We start from the raw sequence: 19,551 nt of genomic DNA, 5'->3' as shown, positions 1-19,551 counted from the left end.
ATTTAATTATAATATATAGCTAACTACGTAAGGGCTAATTAGAAGGCCCTATTTAGGATTATCGTAACTAGTTTAACCTACGGTTAGAACCTCCTTTTTATACTTATTACGTAGATATTTATATAGTTTAATTAATCTCTTTATTAACTACGGTTCGAACTAAATACCCTATAATAGGGATACTAATACTAATATACTCCTGCGTTGGGTGGCCGAGCAATGCCATGCGCTAGTAGCGGCTCTACAAAGCATCCACGAGGTTCGTGTGAAAGCACTCAAACGAGCAAACCGAATACACGAAAATGAAGACACTGACAGAGACATCTACGGAATCCACGGCGATATCAAGCCCGAGAACATTCTGTTGTTTAATCACCTGGACAAACCACTGGGTATCGGCACGTTGAAGATTGCCGACTTTGGCCTCACAGAGTTTCATAGGCTCACATCGCGAACGCGGTCGTTCAATCATGGTTCCGATGCTCGACAGCCTGCACCTACCTATGAAGCGCCCGAGCTTGTGCAGCTTGGGGAAGTGTACTCCAGGAAGGCTGATGTGTGGGGCCTGGGCTGCGTCTTCTCTGAGTTCTTGACTTGGGTTGTTCGTGGGCACTTGGCTGTAGGGGAATTTGGACAAGCCCGTGCTATGGAAAGAGATTGGGACGACTCTAAGGAGCGGTTCCGATGGGCAGAAGACAAGTTCTTTGTGGCAACTTATAATGATGGCGGAGTTCCTGGAGCGGTTCGAACTTCTCTGAAACTTGCCGTGGACAATGTAAGTTCTGATTTCTCTATTGCTCATCTAGAATCGACAGTGTCAAGGTAACTACTTTCTCAAGGCCCGCTGACCGGGATCAACATAGTGGCTTGATGAACTCTATCAAGAATTAAAGACCGAGGAACCAAACTTCCTCACAGACTTTCTAGACCTACTAGGGCATAAGGTCCTCGTGTGCGAGAGAGACAACAGAATCAGCTGCGAAAGGCTGGTAATGGAACTGGAAAAGTTCGCTTCCAGAGCCGGCGAAAGCCGGTCAGATGATCCTTACTGGAGGCCACCTTTACCATCATTCCGACAAGGATCTCCGAAACGAGGAGAGGCTTCCAACGGCATCACTGGACGGCGGGTGGCCTTTGCTCATCAATCTTCTGCCAGCTCGGACAGCTGGATATGTGTCGATGATACCAGCGTACGATCTGGTACAACTGAGTAATGAGTAGCTAAAGTATAGAATAAAGTTGGTAAACATAGTTGATTGAGCTCGGGTTACAACAATCCAGTTCTACGCTGATTCTGCTAGCGAGACCGAAATCCATGGTCTTTCCCTCATTGTACGTATTTCAAGTACTAGAATAAACGTAGATGTAATTAGGCAGTATATCATCTTTATTCGAAAAGTTTAGAGCATTCATATGAATGGCTTATTCAGAATTCCTATTCGTTGGGATATCTCAGTTGAATTGGTATTGTTTAGTACTGTGTACAAGTCCAGATTCATCAAACATGGGAATCCCAACTTGTACGTGCACAGTAGCGGGGCTTCTAAAGGCAATAGAAGTACTATGTAGCAAGCTGTCACAGATCCTTCTTCAAGTCGTGTTCCTGTTGTTTTCATCGTCAGCAATTAAGAACCGTGACAGCCTAGGACAGTGATATCGCCTGAAGCCTGCGTTGATTGAGTCAACAACAACGAAGAAGGGCCAAAAAGACTTACAGGTTTATGATCCGTCTCATAGTCAACGTGAACAAATGCTCTCTCTACTCCGGGCAACTTCTCAATCTTGATTTGGAGAGCCTCGGCCACATCATGTGCGATTTCGAGCCTTTCATGACGGTCCATGACGACGTCAATCTCAACGATGTATCGCGGGCCGCTGTGATACGCGCGAACGGTGTCAATCTGCTTGACCTCGGGCGAATGAGTCATAGCTAACATTCTGTCAGTTCTCATTCTCAAATCTCATTGACTAGAAGTTGAGATCAACTTACCGATGTAAGTAATGAGCTGCAAGAACTCGGGCTCAGCAGACACCCCAATCAACAACTGAAACTCCTCATACGCAGTCCTCAACCACAATCCCGCAATCAAAAAAGACAACAGAATGGCGCCCATAGGATCGATCCACCACTTGATCTTGCTTCCAGCCGAAAAGGTAAAGATACCGAATCCGTTGATGAAGAGATCGTTACGGTGGTCGCGCCACAGAATCTCGACCTGGGAGTAAATATCCTTGATGGACCAGCAGTACAGCCACAGACAAAACTTCGTGCCAAATGCAATTGCGACGGCGATGACGGAAGTGAAGTGGAACTCGTTCGTCTCCTCCTCAGATCCAGCAGCCAAGTCCCGCGCCGACATGACAATCAACACCAGCGAGACGGAGAACATGATGAACGAGAAGACGATATTTCCCGCCGTAGAGATGCGAGATTTGCCAGAGGGGTACTTTTGCGTATCAACCTTCTTCACCGCGCGATGAGAAAGCAGCAACAGGACTCCCGACAGCGGATCAAAGACAGAGTCAGCCATGGTGGTGAAGAGTGACAGCGAGCCAGATGTTATCGCAGCATAAAGCTGCAGCGCCGAGAGAACGACATTGGCCGCCAAGCTACCCTTCACAGCGATCTGATACTTGAGGTTATTATCACCCTGCGTCTCCTTTGCCTCGCGCTCGTGGTCGTCTACGCTCTTGAGATAGGAGCGGATCTTGTCGTTTTGGGCGCGATAAAAATCTTGCAGCTTTGCGTCTTTGGCGCCGCCGCGGGTGAAGCTATGGTGGATGAAGCGTCTTCGCGTGGTGTTGCTATTGTTTCGAGGCTTGTCTGTGTTGTATGCAGATTTTAGTTGGACTATGTCGGCGTCGGACTTGATGTGTGTGCCAAGGTTGTAGGGGTCGTTGATCTCGGAGGAGGAGAAGGAGCGGGATTCTGGGTCGTTGCTGGGGGAGAGGTTGGCGAGGTCGATGCCTGTGCTTGGGGCACGGTGGGTTGTGGTAGTGGTTGTAGACATTATGAGATGAAGTATCTTGATGAACTGGAGGTATGAACTATCTCCGCGAGCGTCCGATGCTGCGTTGAGTGTTCTGAACTATGAGAGTTGTCCTGGAATATCAAAAAGAATTAAGACGAGGATGTGGGATAATAAGGCAGGGAAAGTTGAGGCGGGTAAGCTTCAAAGGGAGGGAAAGTCCAGTCGGGCCCGACCAGGGAGGTAACCTACACTAGGGCAACTTTTGACGAAAGCGAAATGAGTGAGGGATATTTGAAGCGAGCTGACGGCGCATCATTCGTCTAAACATCCCCTCGTGCTCTGTCCCTTCGGCGCTAGACAGGGATGAGCTTGGGGCGAAATCGGTTAGCTACGCAAGATGATCTCGACGAGCTACCTGACTTGGTATGGCCTGGCGGCAAACTTTTGCCGCTGCGCCTTGGGGATGACGGGATGCTTGTTTGCTGACATTTGCTCGCCGTTGATTGCCGCAACGTACTTGCCAAGATGATCTGCCTGTACGTTGTCAACTATGTGTGGGTGCACGGCAAGTGCGAGGAGAAACATAGGTGGGAAGAGAGGCCATCCCAGAGACCGGCATAATGACGCAGTCCCAGACCTATGGACAAATTGAAGTTCGACTAATGCCGAGATGCGGGCACTTGTTCACACCTTCATTAAGCACTGGGATAAGCTTCGACCGCATATGCCAAAGCTCTTGATCTGTTGAACGTACTTCCCAGTCCGGCAAATCTCACGGAGCACTGCGATACGCGGTTTACTTTACGACATCTCTGATCAATGTCTATGCTCGGCTCTACAGCAGGTATCCCGCCTGTCTTTCGATGCAGCCTTTGTCCAAGGCCAAACCAATCCTCATTCCTTCCAAACGCCAGGCCAATCCCTAGAAGCCATCGATCCATGTTCTCATGCAAGTCGTTTGTAGTAGTCACCATGTGATACCATGCTAATCCACCCCCAAAGCCCGAAAAAGAAATCCTAGGAAACATGTCATAATACTGGTCGACAGTCCATCCAACTTCAAATAGGCGAAGCATGTCCGTTGGCCGTGCCGTTCGTCGGAGGACCATTGGCTCTGGATGCTATGGTGAGCATCTGCTTGAACCTAGGCCCCAGCGCCTGGATAACCGCCTGCACATCTGGCGCTTCGGGTAAGGAAGACAGATTCATGTCGCGGACGGCCGCAATGATCTCGCCAGCATCACTTGAAGCAGAACCCCGCTTGCCTTGTGTCGGCGCCAGCCCCTTGACGTCTTTGCCCAACCGCACCGGACCGACGGGCCTCACAGGCGTAATGAGGGTGTCATCCATCAGGTTCTGCCACCGTACCAAATAGACACCCGGGCCAGCCATACTCGTCGAGTTGCCCTCGATGATAGTCTGCATGCGAGTCAAGGACAGTTTTTCTAGGTCCCGTAGGTATGCAGCGTGAGCGTCGATGATGGGAAGGAGGGCCGCTCTGCTGTTATCGGGAACCTGGTTGAACATGTCACCCAGCTGCTCCTCGATGCTCGCGCCGCCATTCTTAGTCTTATGGAATGCAACCAGGGAGTTCTTTGCCCACTCCCTGAACTGATCCATGACTTCTGGGCATTTGCCGCCCACAGCGTGCAGCCACTTGTACAAGAGATGCTTATTGTCCTTGCACAGCTTGACGTAGTCCTCCACCGTGGGCATAGTCTCCGTATCATCCTTGTTCTTCCCCTTCCTTGGTTTGCTGCAGGCGATCAGCTGGTCGAGGAACATGTGGTAGTCCCTGACATGGTCTGAGAGGTCGACCTTGTTGTGTACGGCGCGGATAATGGGATCCATCCCGGCTACTGCCTCGCGGACTGCCTGGGTGAGGTAGTCCGGGCTCTGCCTGCAAAGAATGCTGATGATTTCCTCCCGATCGCGCATAGCCAGTAGTGCTGCGTAGTATTCTAAGCACATTGTGTGCTCGTCCTCGCTGAGGTCGGAAAGTAGGATGGGGTTTGCGGTCTCGAGGATGACGGCGATGATGGACTTGTCTTGTTGCGCGCTCATGGCTCGGATCACTTCGCGTTCGGTCGGAGGGGATTGAGTGTGAGCCTTGATGGCATCTAGAGCGCCTTTACTTGGCCTGTTCTTGTCTTTGGCGATTCTGTCGATCGTCTTCTTGAAATCTGCGCAGTCCCAGCCGAGGATGACGGAGATGATCCTGCAGCTTTGTTAGTCTTAATGTTTATCTAGGTAGGAGGGCCTCAGCTCAAGGAATTCGAACCTCTGCATAAGATTCATGCCATCTGCAGCATCCTTTGTTATGCCAAACCAGTTCGAAACCGAACCGACACTGAGTTTGGCCAGAAAGATTTTCATCATGCCAGCGATCATTGTCGCAGCATTACCGACCTTGAGTGTCTGCCGTACCATGTTGTATGGCACCATCTTGTGAACTTGCTCCATAAGCTTGACGAGGTACTGGCCCTCAGGTGAGACAACCAGCACTTGGTGGGCAAGTCCAGCCAAGCTGTAAGTCCGTGTTAGTCACTCTAACTTCTCCAAGTCGCCTTCGCACAGAGCAATACTCACTGGAAAATGATGTACTCGTTCGCCGCCTGGGTCATTGGAGAGTGTGATTCGAAGTCGTCCGTCTCGGCAAGGTGGTCAAGTAAGCTGTCGCAGAGGTCCCCGTAAACGAGGTCATGCATAGCATCATCCCAGGCCTGCGCCAGGTCTTCCGCTCTGTTCAGATCGTACTGCTCAAGCCGCGTCGAGGGGTCGCTATAGGGTCCGCCACCAATCATGCCACGCGCGACTGTCTCGATGACAGTGGATGAGGCGGTCGCCAGGGTCTTTCTAGTACCCAGCGCGCCCTTCTCGTAGCTCTCGGACAGCTCGGCCTCGGCAAAGTTCTTAAGGATTCCCTGAACTCGGACGTTCCAAAACTCGGGAACAAAGGAGGAGACGCCCGGTAGCTTCAGGATAAATCTGGTGAAGAGAGACTGTAGGAGGGGTGCCGAGGACTCTGGAGCATAGGTAACGGCCTTGCTGGGCTTGGAGCTCTGCGCAAAAGGGTAGCCATAGTCGGAAATGGTCTCTGGCTTCTTGAAGTCTTCGATCTCGTGGTAGGTCTCGAAATGGGTGAGGATATTGAACAGAGCCTTGATCTGCTCGGCAGTGAGGCCTGAGGGCTGTTGGGTCGCCATGACGGGAATTCACAATGGCGATATGCCCAGGGCTGTCTATCGCTGGAGCTTCCTCCGACTCTTGTGTGCTCCTGAAGATGTCGATAATGTGGTGAGTTGAAGCAGCAACGGAAGAATTGTTGAAGATATTTGGTCGACAATCCAAGTTGACGATGTGAATTATTTCCGTACGGAGGCAGGAGCCAAGTGGTCGCGGCTTCTAGCTGAGGTCAAAAAGATGTTGCGTTTCTGGAAGGTCCCCACGATCGTGTTCGGTCACCGGTGCTCCAGTTGAATTGTGGATCACGGGTACGTGACGTCACGAGACTTAACAGTATGTCACTGGTTCGTTTTTCTTCGGAATTCGTGCAGAGGTAGGGGAGGGGCGGGGAATATTCACCACTTAAAGATCTTAACAACGTCCTCTTTCATACGTCAATTCTGTGAATAGAAACAGTGAACAGACCGCGGGAGTCGCCGTGTCAAGTGTCAGTGTCTCCAGTGTCTCTGCCCTGCCCCTGTCGGCTTTGTCTGGGCGACCCTCCTTTCTTATTCGGCAATCTGCAGCACCTTGCATCAGTGCAGATTCCCAGATCTGACTTGACTCTTTCCAAGCATCTGATTTTACGAATACTGCATTGCCTCCTGCCACGGCTCTCTTCCTATTGTCATGTATGGCATGTGCGCTAGTGGTATTCCCGAGGCATAGCAGAGCATATGCAGGCTCAGCTCAGCCCACATCAGCTTCCCATTACTTGCATGTATCAAGCAGAGTACGTGTCATTCAATGCCTTCTCACACAAGTTTCGTCCGTTATCTGAAATGATTGGATGCCTCATCACATCCAGCTCCCTTAGACTGTGGAAAACTACTGGCCTTGGCTGGGGAAACTAACCTATTGTGGCTGAGTAAACTCACTTTAGCTAAGCTTCTTCTGCAGTGCGAGGATTAGAAGCTATTCCACATCTCTAGCAAAAAGCTCAACGGACGATGCCTTCTCGTCTATCCGAACATGCTAGATGATCTCATTCTACACCATTTTCAGTCACAGACTCGAGTCCGGCTCGGTGCGCTCATGGGCTCAATCTCATGTTCGTGTTTATTACCCACTTCAAAATAAATATTCACCTCGTGTTCGGTTCCCCGGCCGGCATCTTCCCCCGGCATAAATGCGACCCTCAAAGACCCCCGCAACCGAATGCGCCGGGTTTCAATCCTGTCATGGCAAAAGTCAATGTTTGCCCCCCACACCGGGAACACGTCCGAGGGGCACCCGAGTCAAAGCACGAGCTCAATGCCCAAACAGGTAATCGTACCAATGCCATTCCAGGATCCTCGGTCTTTCCTATGACGGCCAGTCCCGTACGACTTCACTTTGTGCGTCTAGACCCAAAGATTCGGGTTTGACGTCGTCGTTGATAAAGATTTTCACTCGGAAGGTAGCATGATGTCAAGGTACTAATAGGGTAATATTGCCTCATGAAAAAGCCTGTGGTAATAGTAAGGACTGGAGATCGCGATATGCTCCAGCCCATCTTAAGAGACGATAATCAACCATTTGGAATCGATAGTCGGACTCGCAATCGGACGGCACTGAACTCGATAGCTATCCGCTTTCCGCATGTCGCAATCTGTCAAGCAGCTCATCTTTCAAGATCGGGCCGCGTCACACTGAAGCTGTCAAATGGATCCGAGGGCGCTTCAATTGAGGTCAAAGCAGCAGGACCGGATCCGACCCCGCGATACTCTAAGCAGTTCAATACTTTGTCATCAGCTTGTATTTTCTGGATTGCCTCGGAGGCTATGATACATGTACTCTGGGTCCTTATGTTTGGCAGTGATTTATCACGATGTATTTCGCAAGGTAATTAATCGCACGTTCAGACTCTGCATCCTACACCAGTAGTGGTCGCTCTGAGCTCATCTCACTCAGTGTGAGATCTGAGTGAGATGAGCTCACGAAACATTTAGATGAATGAGTATGAAGCGCCTCTTATCAAATGAAGCACAAACAGTCTAAGCAGCTCCGGGTGCAGCGGAACTAATTAACCCCGGATCAGACGGACCCTTAACCCGATCATCTCCCCACGGAGTCAAGATCCATCTGCCCGGGTTCACTCGGCAAACGGTCAACCGAAAGCCTACTCAATGGTAGACTCGGCCCCTGTTGGCCCGAATCAAAAACCACTCACCTTCTTCCCACGAATAAGGAGCGCTTCAACAGACGCTATTCAATCGCTTTCCCACTTGTGCGCAAATTGAGCAGCGGGTTTTCAGTATTCATCTAGCTTAGCGGTCCCGCCGTTTTGTCCTTTGCCTCGAAATGACCCCTGGTTCACGCGGGGAAATGCCCAGCTTTTGGGCTTGTCAGTTCAGTCTGGTGCGGGGAGACAGGATGGCATCCCTGGCACGCTGGATAGCTCTAGGTGCCGAGATCCGCTGTCAATGACACCCTCGCCATGGGAAGAGGAATAATAAAATGAAGCTACGCCTTCGTGACCTTGCTTGGGGAGACAGCTCGAAAGACCTCGCGCCTGTCTCTACCAATATAGCCCTCTCCGTCTGGACGAGAATAAGTCGATCATGAAGTTTTCTGCAGTTTCCCTCCTGCTGGGAGCTGGTTCAGCGCTCGCAGCACCCACGGAGCGTTCCGATATCGACGACCGACAGGTACTCTGGCTTGCTGGCGACAGCACGATGGCACCGGGCGGTGGACACAACGGGACCCAGGGATGGGGAGAGTACCTGCATTATTCTCTCGACTCGTCAAAGATCCGAGTCAATAACTCTGCGTATGCTGGGAGAAGCGCGCGCACTTTTACAAGGGAGGGCCGGTTCCAGCGGATCATTGACGAAGTCAAGGCTGGGGACTGGGTTGTGATTGAGTTTGGTCACAACGATGGACGTACGTATCTGAACTGCATCGATCCTAACTCTCCAAGTATGAAAAACTCTGACAGAATTCTAGCTGGCAACCCGATCAATGACACAGTCAAGAACCGAGTCGACTGTCCCGGCATTGGAGACAATGTCTGTCCTGTGCTTTTTAAGTACGTCCATAGATATTGAGAACGTCATGTTTCCCCCTAATGATGACGATCTAACTATGTGTCTTTAGCAACCAAACGGAAGTAGTGCAGACATACACTACCTACCTTCGCAACGCCTCCTCAACTTTCCTCTCCCTCGGCGCCCGCGTGGTGATCTCAACCTCAACCCCCATAAACCCTTACTCGACCGGCACATTCTCTTGGACGCCGACCATCTACGCGTGGTACTCGTGGTACGTCGTCGAATCCCTCGGCGGACCCGCAGCCGGTATCTACTACGTTCCGCATGGCAACTACAGCGCCCAGGCCCTTCAGGTGCAGGGCCAGCAGGCGGCTGTCGAGGGTTATCCCATGGATGCCGTGCACATGTCGCCGAAGCTGGCGGATTCGTTTGCTGGGGCTTTCGTGTTGGGCCTCAAGTGCGGCACGTCGCCGCTGCAGGAGTATGTTGTTAATGCGACATCGAGACTGGAGGGGGGTAGACTGGGAACTTGCCTCCAGGTTAATGCGACGCTGCCCATTTAATATCCCATAGAACCCATAAGAGAAGGTTTATGTTCACATCTGGTTTCTGATGGCAGAGTGGTGCCAAACTACAAACGATCACATTTACCACTTATGAAAGTTGATCAGCCAAAAGACGAACAACTCGATTGATAAGAAATTTGGGATCTGTGAAGTTTCGAAGTAGACTAAGGGCCAGTTACATAAATAATGCAGTAAATCCCCTGTACATGCAAGAGGTATCACTATACACTTATCACTGGCTGCATGATTGGAAACATAGATGGTGAATTGGGACCTACAAGTTCACATCTGCTGATTGAGTTCGCGAAGAGAAGTTGAATTCTAGCTGCGCAGAAGGCTGATACTAAACTTGGAAAGTAAAATCGCACCCGCTTGCCAACAACTTATGAAAAGAGTTCTCGAAAACCGTAGATCAGTCTACTTACCGTCGCAACCTATTTCCACTACTGAGATGGAGCAAAGCCATCCTCAGAGTCGGAACCATACTCCTTATCAGCGAATATATTAGAGCCATTGACAGTAGGTTCAAGGTGGTAGGCCCTCTGGCAACTAGAGCAGCAGACCAGTTGAGTGCGGCAGTCGCGCTGAATGGTCTGGCATCTAATGCCGTTTCTGTATGACGGGCAGTAGACGAAGTCGGACTGGGACGAGCTGATAGTGCGGCCGCACTGGCGGCACTTGGTGACGTTGAGGATGTAGTTGCACATGGCTGCGATGTAAACTGAGTTGTGAGTCTGTTAGTTCGATCGATGCTTGAAGCTGCTAATGTCAGATGAAGAATCTTTGTGGAGCGTTGAGTTAAAAGTTGAGAGTGTTGCGTTGAAATGATGAGTCGAGAATGGTTGCAGGAAGCTTCAAGAGCTAGTCCATAGTGGCACTTTTATCGTTTTCAGTCGGCAAGTTGATGTTGCCTGTCGTCTTTTACCAGCACTCATGGGTGCGAAGAAGTCTTGTTCCATGGATCAGTCTGACACCTTAGACTAAGCCATTGTCAACTGTCTCTTCTGAAACAGGACAGTGACCTAGAGCACCTAGGCTGAATCAGTCTTTCCGAGTTGTCTCCTTCAAACCTGTTTTAAAAATCTTTTTAGGATAATTTCTGTGTTCTCGGGTCAAAGAACATGACAAAGGAGGGCTTCACCGCAGACAAGGTATCCTGATGAAGGAAATTTTAAATCGGGCCAAGGTTCTCCTCAGCTAAGGAAATGTCCACACGGCATACTTAATTTAACACATGCAGTAAGTTATTATAAGGTAGAAAAGACTGTGCTTGAAATTTCGCATCCGAGAGTATCACAGATAAGAGGCTCGACTTGGTCAAATGTTGGGAGGTATGATCTCGAAGAGGAGCGTTTGCTCGGTATGAATGGTATTTGTGGGACACAAACATCGCCAAGACTTGCTTTCTCCGAACTGGGCCTCGCACGCGCATCTTCAATGTAACATCATTTGCAGCCAGACCGTCGGGCTGGGTTTGCCAAAAGGGACTTTTCGTTGGCCAAACACCGAAAATTCGCATGGTTATTGTGCTGACGTGGGATGCCTCGTTGCACTAGAAGAGGGGTTTTCCGCGGGGGGATTCGTTTCATTTGCTGGATTTGCTTTTTACCCATGAGCAGATCAATAATGACCATCGAAGCGAACACATTGTGGTCCCTCGGACAATCGGGGTGCGGAGACCATGTCCGATAGTAGCGCTGCCGTTGGGACTAGACAAACATGTAATCTTTTAGCTCTGTTGGAACCAGATTCCGTCACATCAGATAACGAATGCGGCTTTGCTTTAAATTGACAGTGGCCGCTCGCTGTTGGAAGATTTTCTTAATCCAATTTTTTTTCCCTCGTGCGCACCGCTATCCCACATATTTCCAACACTTGCACTTTTGCTCAGGCAATAGACTGTATCAATGGGCTCTCTTGAGAACAAGACGTCTGTGGACAAGATGGAGTATGACACAAAAGAGAAGCTCGCTGCCTTGAGCGTCATCGAGTGAGTATCAACCGCAAGCAAAATTTCAAAAGTCTGGAACAAAGGGACTGACCCTCGTTGAAGTCCAGAGATCGCAGAGGTTAGTCAAGGCTCGTTGGCATGAACTGACTCGGCCACTAACCATACTCCAGTACCTGGCAGGTGGGCATCCCTTGCCAGAGTCAGCTCCCCCAGCCCCAGACACGGAATTCGAGTACACTATCCAAATCCCAATGCGCGATGGGGGCCGCCAACAAGAAGCCCGCGTCCACAAGCCCTCCACGTCAACAGGCGCAAAGTCCCCAGTCATCGTTCTCATCTATGGAGGCGCCTTCACAATGGGTGACTGTCACCAAATGAGCCCCTGGGCCAGAATCGCCAGAAAGCTCTTCAATGCCACTGTCATCAACCTTTCCTATCGTCTGGCACCCACACACCCTTTCCCCGCGGCCCCCAATGATGTTGAAGATGGGCTCAAGTGGGTTTCTGAGAATGCGCACACCCTAGGTGGCGACTTGAGCGCAGGCTTCGTTATCGGAGGCCCATCTGCTGGCGCAAACCTTGCGGCCGTCATGGCACAGAAGATGGTTGATGGCGCGACGAAGCTCGGAGCTCCTCTCACCGGTGTCTGGCTCCTGGCTCCGCTCTTCCTCGAGGACGATATAGTGCCTCCAAAGTACAAAGATATCTTCCTCGCAAGAGAGCAGAACGCCGAGGCTCCGATCTTCAGTAAAGCAGCCTGGGGTTATCTTGCTGCCAATTACAAGGCAGACATCAAATCAGTGGATTATTCGCCTTTCAACTCGAAGAATCCCCATGTCGGAATGCCACGAACAGTTGTGCAGGTTGGAGGTCTGGACTTCCTCCGGGATGACGGGCTGGTTTACGAGAAAGCTCTCAGAGCACACGGGGTTGAAACCCGGTTAGATGTGTATCCCGGCGCTCCGCATGGACATTTCATATTCCCTGGTGTCAAGTCCGCGTTCAAGGCAAACCTTGACATTTTCAGAGGCCTCGGATGGCTTCTCAAGCAGGAGGTCTCGGAGGATGAGATCAAGAAGGCGGTTGTTGCAGATCCTTTCATGACCGTTCCGGAAAAATCGTCAGCGGCATATGACGCCATATACCGGTGACCATAGTAATCTTAGAATGCCGGTGCATAAAGTATCTTACAATTTACTCTTTGGCACATCTAAACTCTTTGTGGCTAAATTCTTACAAAACAGCATGGTCAATTTAGAGAACGATGGTATCAACTCGTAAGATTACTTCATGATTCTCATTACTGTCATTACTTTATAGCGGAGTGAAAATACTCCACGTATCATCAAGCCTTCGACATCAGAGGTCTTTGCTCTCATTCAAAAACATTAGTACAGAAGAGTCAGTAATTCCCCCCTTCGCGTAATTGTCTTCTTACGCGTAATGCTTCTGGCTCCCATTCTCAATAGAACGACTTGATCAGAGCGCTCTTCCATAAAACTCCCGCTCGTCCCTGGAAAGGGTTAGCAAAAGTATACACGCCATATAGGGCCAACATACCTGATTTGTTCCTGGCTATGGACATTGTGGTCGACCCGATCATGATTAATAAACTTCTGATCATCGTCTGACCCGCCTTGACTTTCTCCATCCACGCTCCGAGCTCGCACAATTCCCTCAAGCTTGAAGTCTGGTATGTCCACCAAAAGACAGCTTCCGCTCCGTGGGAGATTCCGTGCGCCATCCAAATCGGTCTCTTCCGTCGTCGATAGGGTACCCTTCCGCGTTGTAGAGGTAATCACGCTCCGATACGTGTTGAGCTCCATGTTGTTTGAATTTTCGTTGCTATCATCGTGGTTGACTTTGTTGTCGTAGCCAAGGGTAGATGCCTTTTCTTTGATAAAGACTCGTAAGACCGGAATCGATGATCCAATTATTGCTGTGGCCGTTTCCACAGCGGTCCAGATAGTTACGTCCTTTCCGTTGACTTGGGTGCAAATGTTAGAAAGATGACAAAAGCCAAATGCAATAGCAACTAGTCAACTCACAGAAAAAGTCACCTTGTTCTAGTTGAACAAGATATATGCCCTTGATGATGGCGCATACGCCTGCCCTGTGATGATAAGTCAGCATGAGGTAAGATAGTACGACGACTTGAGAACAAAAACATACAACCAGCCTAGGCTCATCGCAAAGCAAACGCCTAGCTTCTCGTGTTTTCTCAACCGCATCCCCCATATGAGCTTCCAGGGGATTATCGCCAACACAAAGTCCATGAACGCGCACCAAGCCGCGTTAAAGATGCCGTAGTTGAGCGTCACAGACTCATCCCAGCAGGTCCCTGGCATCTGTCTGTTGAAGTTCTTTTGCACCGGGGTGCACTTCAGCCATGTCAAGGTCGCGCTGGGAAGCATGACCACCGCCAATGTCACGACGGCGAACCACACAAATATCCTGAACCAGCCCGTCGTGAGCCGAAGGAGGGTTACACCAAACCCAACTTTGCTACCAGTCGAAGCAAAGCACGATATTGATGCGCCTACTGAAGTATACATGGCGATCGTTAGGAGATTGGCCTGGGGAATGATGTCGTAATAGTGACGGCCGAAACCCAAGTTGACGCCCATTTGGGTGATGATCGATTCGACAAAGAGACAAGTCTGCAAGCCACCGTCAGTTTAGATGTCAGATAGTCAGACAAACAGATACCTCGTCAAGAATTTATATACGTACCCACGAGAAAAGAAAGATGTAGTCATCCCACCACAGCTTCTGTCCCCTGCTTAACTTCGCGTACACTCGTAACGCCAGGAAGGCGCCACAGAAGAAGCAGAGAAAACATGTGATGCCCGCTATCAGAGGTCCGTTGCTCTCAATAGAAGTCATCGTGGCCGCATTTGGATGAGAAGAGGTACGGCCCCGAACGCGAGCAAGTCGAGTTGGAAGCTGGTAGTCGGAGGATATGGTGATAATTCTGCCCAGGAGAGACCAAGGCCCAGAACCGAATTGCCGGGACCCTTTATTGGTTGGTCGGCGGAAACGCCGCTGCGAAGAGATGGTCAGACATTGATCGTTACTAGTTCAGCTTTTGATGATTTAGGGATGGGGAAGTCGGGGTGAGATTGGATAGGTCTCAGTAAGGCGTGTAATGCTAGCGTGAATGCGATGTAACGTACACATGCCTAGGTCGTTCACTCCGATGCAGACTCTTCGGAATACTTCAGCGGATATGACTCGAGCCATGACGTGGTGAGAAAGAGATTGGTGAGCGTTCGCGGGTGTGTTCGTTCTAAATATCGAAACAAACTGGGCCGACAGAGGCTCTCACTTGTCCAGTGCGGGATGCAAAAGCCGGAGGCGCGCCTCGCCCCCAGCCGTCACGGGTAAACCTCTCTGTTTAAAGTTCTTCTTGCGGCGAACGGTGGCGGGTTATCAACATATCCTCCTCGGGCTGAGGCAAAAGTCACTGCTTTTCCGTCTTCTGGAGGACACCTTCATCGCGGCGAACGGGGAGACCGTTGTCGGGGTTGTCCACTTGGGGATGTACATATCAGACGACCCTCGGGCGGTCCTCGGTGACAGTGCTGTAACGGGTCGATCCAAACATTGTTCCAGACCACAAGGCAAGGTTGGAGGACTCGGGGGATGAGCCGATGGCGGGAACAGTATCAATTCTACCAGGAGCTTAAATCAAAGTTGGAATGTGAGAGGCTTATGCCATTGGGTAGCGAGACCGGGCAAAGCTCCAGCTTGGTAGGGGCTTGTGATTATCCAGGATGAGCCAGTGGGAAGTGAGTCAGTTTTACGAGAGCAAATCACACACCAGCTCTTGGTCCATGAAACATTGAAGTACTCCAAGCGTTGCATGCGGCGTCGGGCTTGAGTTGGCCATTACTTGTATCCATGTATTCCCCAAATCCCCCTTTAAACCCCTCTTGTCAAGATCATCTGAGCCAGGAATGCATCTGTATCGGCCTCGATTGTCGCCGCTGACTGCAGTTCGAGTTGATCGCAACATCAACACGAAGTTCGGTACAAATCAAACTTTTTAGCGAGCCGCGTCTCCAACGCTGGTGAGATTGGGCCGAACACACCGACCACTCATTTACTTCCATGAGAATTCGAGACGCACACTATCTTGCTGTGAAGAGAAAATCCAAATAGTGCTCGGACATAGATCTGCGTCAGCTACTGCGACATCTGTGCAGAGCATCAGATGCTGTCTCGAATGAGAGCACTCACCTCCTCTGTACGGAAAGGTGTTCTCTTGGCAACATCTCAAACCGCTTCAAGCTCGGCGTTGACGTCGAACTTTAAAAAGACGATGCAGCCTTACCCAAACTTGTTCCCTCCATCACGGCATTCTTATGTGATGACTTACGCGATCAGGCGGGGGTTTGGCCTCCGCATGAGCTTGAGGCGTCAGATCTCGTCTAGACCCTGTCGAATCTGGACCTTGAGGTAAACAAGATGGCCAAGACGGGCATAATATCTGCTTGTGGATTTTCCGCCACAACCTTATTGACGATTAGGTACATGAATCAGAATGGTAGAGTCAGATAGTTTGACCGTCGGACGGATGATGGATACGACGGCTATTGAACTGGCAAGTCTAGCATGAAGGCATATGCTTTTTCTGAAAACTGAGGCTTCACCAAGGTTCGTCTAGTATCTTCGGCGTCCTCTCGTCGAAACTTGGAGCGGACGATCGAACTCCTTCCCAGTCATGACAGATGGGACTCGGGATGTATCTCTCACGATGTTCACAATCCTCCGACGTTGTTTCTGGCATCTCGCGTCTCAATGGTCGATCAGGAGCTCTGTCAAGACTCTGGTTGTGTTCACTTTGGAAAGAATAGCCAAGTAGTGCAAGTCACGAAAGAAACTACATCCCAGACACCGTAACTCCTGGAGTAGCTCAGCTTCGAGGCATCGTACACATATTCACGATCTTACAGAGTGAGAGGAAGTCAGTGTTTGAGCGGGGCTTCGGAAGACGGTACGGTCCGTTGAACGGCACCAGGGCCCGTGGGCTGAGCCACTGTTCCAGGACTCTTTGGATGTGGATCAGAAAGACGCAAAGTTCCCCCAGCTGTGCCCGTCTTCAGGGTAACATGAATGTGGACTCAGGAGCTGCAAATTAGTTGTGTTCATGTGCAACGCACTAAGCTCAGCGTAAGTGAATTTGAAATGGAGGCATCTTGATTCTACTCAAAAGCTGGGCTTTTCATCATCCCAAATTTTGCTGTTCCGATATCAACCTCAACCGCCATTTACGTTTGAGACCGTGAGATCGACGATGACTAAAGGGAAACGGACGCGCTCTGCGGCAAGTGGGGGCTTCGGGGCATGGCTCCGAGCCCGTAACAATGGCGTTCGCGGCCGGACTCGAAAGTTTGACCGTGGATTTTGCTGTCTTCTCGAATCGGAGTAGTCTACCCGTCGCTCTGGTCTGGATTTGTGAGCTATGCTGAGTGTGTTTGACGGTTGAACTAGGTAGTGAGACGGGCGGAAAACTTCTAGCGCTGCCGTCGCAGCTAACGCAGGTGATGGCACCTCCTAGTTGCTGCCAGTGACGTGGTCGGACGCGTGGAAGACTTTGCACCAGTTAAACCTTTCAATCCAATAGTCTTGATATAGGATGACAGATGGGGAGGCCTGACATAGAGCCGCTGTCTTCGGCATCTCATCAATAATCCAGCTGAATCACAGAGGCCTGTATTGGCATAGGAGACTGGTTTGCACAAGTCACATCTGCAGCCGTGGCCGAGTATTCTGGTGCTTCTAGCATTCGCCTCCATGGTCATGCGAAGTTAGCGAGCCTTGAATATGATGTCGCTTGTTGCATAGTGAGGCGGGGAAGGAACCTCAACCGATTGTACGTCAAGTCAAGCTCATGGCATTGTGTCCAGACCATCGGAAAGTCCTTCTCCATCTGGTTCCCCTATGCAGTATCACGCAGTCAAGACAAGAGATCCTGCAGGCCTCTCAGCTTCCCTAAATGGCGCTGTCGAATGTGGTAGATCTTGAATAGCCGCCCCTGGAAGTGCTTGAAGGATAACACACTAGCCATGCGCCTTACAAGTGAAGCGACCTCCGATTCGTAGCAAACTTGGGCGCGGACGGCGCAGTAGGGGTCAACATGCACATGTGTTTCAAGTCGGACCCTGATTGGAATGTTCGGCTTGCCACATGTAAACTCTTGTTTCCTTCCAACCCACCCTCCCCTTCTCTTGGTCTAGAACCTGCCTGATCACCGCCTCCCGACATGGTGGAAGGCAGGACAAATGTGTCGTGATCTCAAGGCAAGCGGGCGGAGTTTCCCCGTATCGACCCAGCTGAGCATCTCACTTGATTCCGTCACTGTCAGCACCATACAGTTCAGCCGAACGACTGAAGGTGGACGGACCAACGCCCACCGCCTTATTTTCAGTCTATCCATCGGCCCCTAACCAGTGTGCCAGTTTCTGTTAGCAGTGCCCTCTCAGCGTTGCGTGCCGTCACGGCTACGACATTGCTGAACCGTGCTTAACAAGGGGAACCGGGAGGCCCCTCCAAACGACCTAAATTGGGAACTCAATCCTGGCGCCGAGTGATAAGACGGTCCAATAAGAGAGTGGCCCCTCACGGCCAGGCCACATTTCGATAGCCGGTCTCACTTCTTCTGGCGCAGGCTGTGTCCTTGAAGATGCGCAGTTCCGTGACAGCCGTTGCGACTCATGTTAAAAGCTAGTTCTTTGGGCCGAACACGTGCCCCATCTCTTCCACACACTCATAAGGCCAGACAGCTGTTAAGAAACAAGTAGCTGTAGCCTCGGATGGTTTCCTGGTGTGTGTGGTTGTCAACTTGAAGTTTACTCCGCATGACTGGCCTTTGTTGAGGAGAAGATGTTACAGGACGCGCGGCGCGCCAACTTTGGCCTTTTGGAAACTTGGTGCCTTGCGCAGAGATTCTTTGCTCTTTAAACGCCGGATCGACCTTCACGCTGCCACAACTTCGCAAGCCTGGCGCTGCGCCGTACCTTATGTACTGCGGTCGAATCTCCTCTTTCGTGATCACCTAACTGATCGGGCAAAGCTGCAATCAAGCACTGCCGGGCGCCCACACCGGAAGGTTTAACAAACGGATACTTCCAAATGTTCCCAAAGCTCATCGGTCCACTTGGCGTTCAGTCCAACACCCAGATTGACGGGGATCATGCAAACAGGCGACAGCCGTGCTAATTAATTCGCTGCCAGAATTGTAACTGCAATGTTAGGGGGATGCCTTTGCCTGGGTCTGCTTTGCCTCAGATCCTTAAAATACTTTTTATTAGCAGCAAATTAAGCTTCGAGTATGGAGCTCAAGGACAGACAAAACCATTGTGCCTCCCATCTTGCCAGCTTTCGTGTTCTTCAATGATACTATTCGCGACATCGAAGTCACCCGCGCTGACTGACGAACACCACCCCCCCTTTTTCGAGAGCCGTCCACATCCGTACTCGCTCCACGCAACCGAAGCTGAACGCTGACGATCTCGTACTGGGGCGTCCGCGGCGTGGTCAGATTGGGGAATTCAAGCTCGATTTCGATTCTCGTCCCCTATCAAGTCCCCGGTTTTAACCTGGCCCCCAGCAGATTCCGTGCGAACAGCCCTGCTATTGTCTGGAGGCCGAGGGGACCTTTTTTGCGACGCTGATCGCCCCCGCCACGACTCGTATTTTCGCAGCGAGGAAAAAGGGCCAAGCGTTCTGTCCTCTTCTTTTCGACTCGCGGTGGTTGCGAAATCATGATTTCTCGTCAAAACTGGTAGAAAACACAACGGAAAGCGATCGAGACGAACTCGCGCCGCCGCCTTACACTCCTTTTTTCTTTCTTCTTTCGC

At 50.7% G+C, this 19,551-nt stretch overlaps 7 protein-coding genes across 7 annotated transcripts; 3 read left to right on the top strand and 4 right to left on the bottom strand.

Moving 5' to 3' along the window:
• Nucleotides 1-219: 219 nt before the first annotated feature.
• On the top strand, nt 220-1,214 carry CLUP02_04796 (uncharacterized protein; the record flags this gene model as incomplete). The annotated part of the gene is made up of 3 exons (XM_049283807.1): nt 220-259; nt 309-775; nt 864-1,214. 3 exons carry the CDS (start codon nt 220-222, stop codon nt 1,212-1,214), a joined length of 858 nt encoding a protein of 285 aa, XP_049140950.1.
• Nucleotides 1,215-1,576: 362 nt separating this feature from the next.
• Nucleotides 1,577-3,557, bottom strand: CLUP02_04795 (cation diffusion facilitator 1; the record flags this gene model as incomplete). Its single annotated transcript, XM_049283806.1, has 4 exons — nt 1,577-1,603; nt 1,716-1,930; nt 1,991-3,089; nt 3,393-3,557. 4 exons carry the CDS (start codon nt 3,555-3,557, stop codon nt 1,577-1,579), a joined length of 1,506 nt encoding a protein of 501 aa, XP_049140949.1.
• A 474-nt stretch (nt 3,558-4,031) lies between these two features.
• Nucleotides 4,032-6,178, bottom strand: CLUP02_04794 (uncharacterized protein; the record flags this gene model as incomplete). The annotated part of the gene is made up of 3 exons (XM_049283805.1): nt 4,032-5,190; nt 5,254-5,499; nt 5,562-6,178. The coding sequence occupies 3 exons, from the start codon at nt 6,176-6,178 to the stop codon at nt 4,032-4,034; spliced, it is 2,022 nt and encodes a 673-aa protein (XP_049140948.1).
• Nucleotides 6,179-8,740: 2,562 nt separating this feature from the next.
• Nucleotides 8,741-9,732, top strand: CLUP02_04793 (GDSL-like Lipase/Acylhydrolase; the record flags this gene model as incomplete). The annotated part of the gene is made up of 3 exons (XM_049283804.1): nt 8,741-9,062; nt 9,126-9,207; nt 9,276-9,732. 3 exons carry the CDS (start codon nt 8,741-8,743, stop codon nt 9,730-9,732), a joined length of 861 nt encoding a protein of 286 aa, XP_049140947.1.
• Nucleotides 9,733-10,178: 446 nt separating this feature from the next.
• Nucleotides 10,179-10,442, bottom strand: CLUP02_04792 (uncharacterized protein; the record flags this gene model as incomplete). The annotated part of the gene is made up of 1 exon (XM_049283803.1): nt 10,179-10,442. One exon carries the CDS (start codon nt 10,440-10,442, stop codon nt 10,179-10,181), a length of 264 nt encoding a protein of 87 aa, XP_049140946.1.
• A 1,200-nt stretch (nt 10,443-11,642) lies between these two features.
• Nucleotides 11,643-12,837, top strand: CLUP02_04791 (alpha/beta hydrolase fold-3 domain-containing protein; the record flags this gene model as incomplete). Its single annotated transcript, XM_049283802.1, has 2 exons — nt 11,643-11,725; nt 11,796-12,837. 2 exons carry the CDS (start codon nt 11,643-11,645, stop codon nt 12,835-12,837), a joined length of 1,125 nt encoding a protein of 374 aa, XP_049140945.1.
• A 328-nt stretch (nt 12,838-13,165) lies between these two features.
• CLUP02_04790 (uncharacterized protein) lies at nt 13,166-15,218 on the bottom strand (the record flags this gene model as incomplete). Its single annotated transcript, XM_049283801.1, has 7 exons — nt 13,166-13,199; nt 13,247-13,673; nt 13,735-13,799; nt 13,859-14,346; nt 14,420-14,762; nt 14,865-14,975; nt 15,154-15,218. Coding segments are annotated over 7 exons (1,533 nt in total), but the record flags the coding sequence as incomplete, so codon positions are not given.
• Nucleotides 15,219-19,551: the final 4,333 nt, after the last annotated feature.

This window comes from Colletotrichum lupini, chromosome 3, assembly GCF_023278565.1.
Source record: "Colletotrichum lupini chromosome 3, complete sequence".
NCBI lineage: Eukaryota > Fungi > Ascomycota > Sordariomycetes > Glomerellales > Glomerellaceae > Colletotrichum > Colletotrichum lupini.
Note: the sequence above shows the minus strand (reverse complement) of the source record. Positions and strands in the feature narration are given on the sequence as shown.